General features: G+C 37.3%; 1 protein-coding gene across 1 annotated transcript in view; it reads right to left on the bottom strand.

Annotated features, from left to right (window-relative positions):
- ZPLD1 (zona pellucida-like domain containing 1) overlaps positions 1-7,302 on the bottom strand; it is a 131,451-nt gene that overhangs the window by 45,086 nt on the left and 79,063 nt on the right. The window contains exon 3 of the mRNA XM_006868629.1: positions 1,457-1,677. Coding sequence (XP_006868691.1) covers positions 1,457-1,677 — 221 coding nt within the window. The remainder of the gene's footprint in view (positions 1-1,456; positions 1,678-7,302) is intronic.

Below are 7,302 nucleotides of genomic sequence, written 5' to 3'. Positions count from 1 at the left end.
GAACTTTTTAAAGTGTTGAAGAGCAAAGATGTCATTTTGAGGACTAAGATGCACCTAACCCAAGCCATGGTATTTTCAATAACCTCATGGATGCAAAAGCTGGACAGTGAATAAGACAGTGAATAAGGAAGATCATAGAAGAATTGATGCTTTTGAGTTCTGGTGTAGCAGCCAAAAGAACTAATAAATCCGTTTTGGAAGAAGTGCAGCCAGATGCTCCTTAGAGGCCAAGATGGCCAAACTTCGTCCCTCATACTTCGGACATATTGTCAGGAGGGACCAGTCACTGGAGAAGGATATCATGTTTGGTAGGGTGGAGGGTCAGAGAAAAGGTGGAAGATCTGCCAAAGAGATTGATTGGCCAAGTGGCAGCATCGATGGACTCAAACCTGGCAACAGTAGTGAGGTTTCGTTCTGTTGTGCATAAAGTTGCTATGGGTCGGTACTGACTTGATGGCAACTAACAACAAGAGCAACAATAAACATTTTGAAATTCAAAAAAAGTCCCACACAATTAAGAATTTCATGCTAGCAATGTTGACAGCCATCTTCTACAAAGCACTGGTTTGGCACTATAGGATAAGCATGGTACTGCTAACTTCAAGGTCAATGGTTCAAACCCACCAGCTTCTCCTTGGAAAACCCATGTAGGGTCACTATGAATCATAACTGACTCAACAACACTTAACAACACCAACAAATATTCACCATTCAATGGTAAACATCTAACCAACTTCATATTCCCCATCCTTTCAACTTTCTTTCTGAATGAGATCACTGAAAAGCAATAGGCCAAGTGGTTCCCTGCCAAGTTTACTATAACATAACCTTTTTTTATGAATAGATACTTCCATAAAAGGACTAGGAACATGGCTAATGACAAACTGTAGAGAAATAACCACCAATGTCATATACACAAAATAATGTTGCTTAGTGCCATGAGTTGGACTGTTAATATCAGGTTCAACAGTTCAAAACTACCAGTGGTTCTGTGGGAGAATTATGAGGCTTTCTGCTCCAGTAAATTTTCAGCCTTATAAACCCTATATAGGTTTGCCATGAGTTGTAAACGACTCCATGGCACATAACCACCACCACTATCACTACAAGTGTACCTTAGCCAATCAATTACCAAGTATCAGGCTCCTCAACCTCCCAGCTATTATAATCATTCATTGCTGTTAAGTGCCATAGAGTTGGTTCTGATTCTTAATGACATTGTATAAGGTTTCCAAGGAGCAGCTGGTGACTTTGAAGCAGTGGCCTACCATTATTGGAATATAAAATTGTATGTTCAAGAGTGGAAGCCTGAAACTGACAAAGGAAAATAATTTGCTTAGTTTTATTAGAATTTTTTTCCTCAAAAGCTAGAATCAGCTTCTAATTATTTCATGAAATAGATAGCTGTTTTTAGTTATGACCCCAGATTTACCACACAATTTCACACAAATCTTACCACTAAATTGTTTCCACAGCCCTCCAAGGTGCTGAGATTGATGATGAAAATGACCACTGCAGGAAAAGTGTTGTTATTTATGAAGCCCCTGCAGTGGGAATCCCCATGCCTTCCATTCAATGCCAGGTCTGTTTCCGAATAACCAGAGAAAAGTACAGTACAAAAATTAATCTTCATTGTAATGGTCTGCACTCCACAGTACACACTGATGTCTCTTTCAGCTGAAAGAAAAATACATGAAAAACAATGTAAGTCATGAAAGCACAGTAGAGGGTACTGTGATTTTATTTAGAATGATTTTAACATCCCTTAATTATTCAGCTCCTTTGTGTCATAACTCATTTCTAACCTGACCATACCATAATCCAATATGCAGGTTATGAAGAAAAGTACTCATGAGAAACAATCTTTAACTTAGTTACTTTGGAAGAGATTTTGATTACAAAGATAACAATTCATTTCTATTTCCTGTGTCAGATGTACTTCTGCTGTTATTCCAACTCATAGCGACCCTATATAGGGTTTTCAAGGAGTGACTGGTGACTGCAGTTCAAACTGACCTTGCAGTCTAGCACATTAACTCACAGCACCACATCAGGACTCCTGGTGTAGAGTAGCTATACATTATATGGCAGCCAATTGTGAAATGATTTGAAAATTCAGTGTGAAAAATCTGGTTACTGAGGATATTCAGAACTAGAGTTATACTAGTCACCTTTCTAGTGTAGTAAAGTGTACTAAAAACATGCATTTTTCCCAAGTGTAAGGAAGAAGTCTTTCAAATCCATCTTACACCAAATTGTTAAACACTTTGGTACTTAGGTAACCCATCTTCTCCAGGATGCATAAACAATAGTCACCTAACAGGATTTAATTTTATTTTGGCTTTATTAAATCATACTAGAAAGAAAGAGAATAAAACATAGTGTGCTGATATTATAAATAAAAATGCATAGCCTACTCTAAGAAAATGTTACCAATAACAATGTCTCAGTAAAAGGGAAGAATTATACATGAAAATGTAAAACAGAATTAGCATAGTTCTCAATGGTTTCATAAGTTATCAGTGATTGAAATTGATAACAACAACATCTTTTCATATCTTTATTTAATTATTTTTCTACATATAATAAAGAAAACATAGAAAATTGAGAATTTAGCTGTTAGGTAATTCCCCAGTGGTAAAAGCTTTTAATTTATTGGTTCTAAAAAATCTTCCCACCTTATCAATCTGTTTTACTAATTAGATGAGGAATCTGGAATCTGAAATCAGCATCAGGTTTTCAAAATGTGGAAACAAACAAAATTAATTAGATTATTTGAAAAAGTGTCCTTGACTGTTGCAAAAAACAAAAGTAAATAAGATATGTTTTTGGTTAAAGATATTAACCTAGCAACGGACAATTTTGGTGGACAGCAGCAGAGACAGCCAGGTAGGAAAGCCTCCATGGGGGAGGGATTGAAAACTCAGAAAAGCTGTACTCATGGAACAATACCAGAGCTCTGGATCTAGCATAAGGTACAGGGTGTCAGTTCCCTGCATGGGTGCAAATGGAAAAATCACTAAATAAAGGAAAATAATGTGAGTTAGGAGTCACCTGAGACAGGACACCCTCTGCAGCCACGCCGCCCTGGTGGAGTTCAGAGGGCAGGGCCACAGCCAGACCAGCATAGGGAACCTGGGCTAAAAGCAGTGCAGTTACATTTGCAAAAGGAGGTATGGGGATTCTGTCTTCTTTGCCCAGCCAGGCACCTTCTTTTCCAGCCAGGATGCCTTCAGATGTGGGGGGGTGTACCCCGAAAAAAACTCCAATGCTTATTCCATAGTTTTCCCATGGCACAGAGAGAAGGCGCTAGGTGGCTGCTTATGACATCAGCCTAGGGATCGCAGCCCTAAAATAAACAGCACTACCAAGAAATTAATATGATGGCAGCAATTAATTCATACCTATCAATAATTACATTGAATGTCAATGGATTGAATGCACCAGTGAAGAGACAGAGAGTGGAAGATTGGCTAAGAAAATATGACCCTTCAATATGCTGCCTGCAAGGGACACAACTTACATACATGACAAAAACAGACTAAAAGTTAAAGGATGTAAAATATATATATACCAAGCTACTGCAACAATAAACAAGCAGGAGTGGCAATTCTAATCTCTGAAAAAATAAACTTTAAGACAAAAACCAGCATAACAGTTAAAGAAGGACACTATCTCAAGATCAAAAGGTCAATTGAGCAAGATGACATAACCATAATAAATATCTACACTCCCAATGAAAAAGCACCAAGATATATGAAGCAAACCTTACTGGAATTGAAGAAAGAAATAGCTAAAGCTATAATTATAGTGGGAGATTTTAATATGTCACTTTTGAAAAGATACAGAACAACCAGAAAGAAACTCAACAAAGTTACAGAGGAATTAAACAGTGCAATCAACCAACTTGACCTCATAGACGTGTACAGAGAATTCAACCAACAACAGCACAATATGCTTTCTTCTCCAATGCATACGGAACATTCTCCAGAATTGACCATGTGTTAGGTCATAAAGAAAGCCTCCATAAATTTACAAACATCAAAACTCTACAGAGCATCTTTTCAGACCACAATGCTATAAAATTAGAAATCAACAACAAGAAGACTACATCAAATACATGGAAACTGAACAACACCCTGATGAAAAGTGACTGGGTAAAAGAAGAAATTAAACATGAATTCATAAAGTTCCTAGAAACAAACGAGAATAAAAACACAACATACCAAAATCTTTGGGACACAGCGAAAGCAATGCTGAGAGGACAATTCATTGCGATAAATGCACACATCCAAAAAGAAGAAAAAACAAAAATTAACACAGCATCTCCAACAATTAGAAAACTGGCCAACAGAGGGAACTTACGGTCACCAAAAGAAAAGAAATAATAAAGATAAGAGCAAAAATAAATGAGAGGGAAATGGAAAAACATAGAAAACATCAACAGGACAAGAAGCTGGTTCTTTGAAAGGATTAATAAAATTGAAAAACCATTGGCAAACCTAACAAAAGAAAAGAGGGAAAAGACACAAATAACTTGCATTAGAAACCACACGGGCGATGTCACAACAGAACAGAATGAAATCAAAAGTATAATAACAGAATACTATGAAGAGTTGTACTCCAACAAATTCGAAAACTTAGAAGAGATGGATGCATTATTAGAAAAACACGACCTACCAAAACTTACACAGAGTGAAGTAGAAAACTTGAGCAGACCCATAACAAAAGAAGAAATTGATCAGGTCATCAAAAAATTCTCAACCAAAAGAAGTCTAGGCCCAGATGGCTTCATTGGCTAGTTCTACCAAACCTTCAGGGAAGAGCTGTCATCAAATTCTACTCAAATTATTCCAGAATATTGAAGAGGATGGAAAACTTCCTAATACTTTTTATGAAGCAAGCATAACCCTCACACCAAAACCAGGGAAGAACATCACAAAGAAATAAAACTACAGACCAATATTCCTCATGAATATAGATGTGAAAATTCTCAGTAAAATCCTAGCCAACAGAATCTAGCACCACATCAAAAAAATAACACATCATGACTAAGTGGGTTTCATAAAAGGGATGCAAGGATGGTTCAACATCAGAAAAACAATCAATATAATCCACCACATAAATAAGAAAAGGGAAAAGAATCACATGATCATATCGATTGGGGCAGAAAACACATTTGACAAAATTCAACATCCATTCCTGATAAAAACACTCAACAAAGTAGGAATTGAAGGGAAATTCCCCAACATAATGAAGAGCATATATACAAAACCAAGAGCCTACATCACTCTCACTAGAGAGAAACTGAAAGCCTTCCCTCTGTGAACAGGAACCAGACAAGGATGCCCTTTGTCACCACTCCTTTTCAATATTGTTTTGGAAGTATTAACCAGAGCTATTCGGCAAGATAGGGAAATTAAAGGCATCCAAATTGGCAAAGAGGAAATAAAACTTTCTCTATTTGCAGACAATATGATCCTATACAAAGAAAACCCCAAAGACCCAATAAAAAAGCTATTAGACATCATTGGAAGAGTCAGCATAGTGGCAGGGTATAAGATCAACATACAAAAATTTCTTGGATTCCTCTATAGTAACAATGACAGTGCTGAAAAGGACTGTAGGAAAGCAATATCATTTACAATAGCCTCCCAAAGGATGGAATATTTAGGAATAAATGTAACCAGAGAAACAAAGCACCTATACAAAGAGAATTACAAAACACTACTAAGTGAAACCAAAAGAGACTTACAAAAGTGGAAGAACATTCCATGTTCTTGGATAGGAAGACTCAACATCATGAAAATGTGAGTACTGACCAAAGCAATTTACACATATAATGCAATCCCAATCCAGATTCCAGTGACATTCTTCAAAGAGACGGAAAAGACAATTACAAACTTTATATGGAAGGAAAGAGATTCAGGATAAGCAAAGCACTACTCAAGAAGAAGAACAAGGTTGTACCTCTCACTCCCCAATTTCAAAATCTACAGTGGTCAAAACAGCCTGGTACTGGTACAATGAAAGATACATTGACCAATGGAACAGAATCAAGAATCCAGAAATGAACCCATCTACATACAACTAACTGTTTTTGACAAAGTGCTTAGGTATGTTACATGGGGAGGAGATAGTTTCTTTAATAGATGGTGCTGGCAGAACAGGAAAGAAATATGCAAAAGTTTGAAACAAGACCTTTACCTCACGATGTATACAAAACCCAAATCAGCATGGAATAAAGACCTAAATGTGAATCCCCAAATTATGAAACTCCTCAAGGAAAAATCAGGGACAAATGTGAAGGCTCTTATTCAGGGAAAACACAGACTACCAAACATTTTGAAAAGTACACAAACAAAAGTAGACAAAATAGATGAGTGGGACAAACTAAAAAAATTAAATTTATGTGCATCAAAAGACTTCACAAAAAGAGTAAAACGGGAACCCACAGAATGGGCAAACATCTTTTGCAACGACACATCAGATGAGGGACTCATTTCTAAAATATATAGGAAACTACAACACCTCTACAAGAAAAAGACAAGTAACCCAATTAAGAAATGGGCACAGGTGATGAACAGACACTTCACCAAGGAAGATCTTGATCTGGGCAGCCAACAAACATATGAAGAAATGTTCACAATCACTAGCCATTAGAGAGATGCAAATCAAAATAACAATGAGATATCATCTTACACCAGCAATAACAGCAAAGATCAAACAAGTAGAGGACAATAAATGCTGGTGAGGATGCGGTGAGACTGAGACCCTCCTTCATTGTTGATGGGATTGCAAAATGGTCCAACCACTCTAGAAAGCAATATGGCGCTTCCTCAGAAGGTTGGAAATAAAAATACCTTATGGTCTAGCAATTCCTCTATTTGGTATTTACCCACAAGAAAAATAAGCCATAACACAAGTGGATACATGCACACCAATGTTCATAGCAGCACTATTTACAATAGCAAAAAGATGGAGACAGCTTAAGTGTCCATCAATTGAAGAATGGATAAACAAACTGTGGTACATTCATACAATGGAACACTATGCTACCTTGAAGAACAACAAGGAAGCTGCAAGCCACCGTATAACATGAATGGACCTTAAGGACATTATGCTGAGTGAAATTGTTGTTGTTGTTGTCAGGTGCCATCAAGTAGGAACCGACTCATAGCGACCCCATGCACAGCAGAACGAAACAATGTTCGATCCTGGGCCACCCTCACTACCGCTGCCACACTTGAGTCCATCAATGATGCCACCTGGTTGATCCATGTCGTTGGGGGTCTTCCTCTT

This window comes from Chrysochloris asiatica, unplaced genomic scaffold (assembly GCF_000296735.1).
Source record: "Chrysochloris asiatica unplaced genomic scaffold, ChrAsi1.0 scaffold00120, whole genome shotgun sequence".
Lineage (NCBI taxonomy): Eukaryota > Metazoa > Chordata > Mammalia > Afrosoricida > Chrysochloridae > Chrysochloris > Chrysochloris asiatica.
This window is presented reverse-complemented; position numbering and strand designations above follow the sequence as displayed.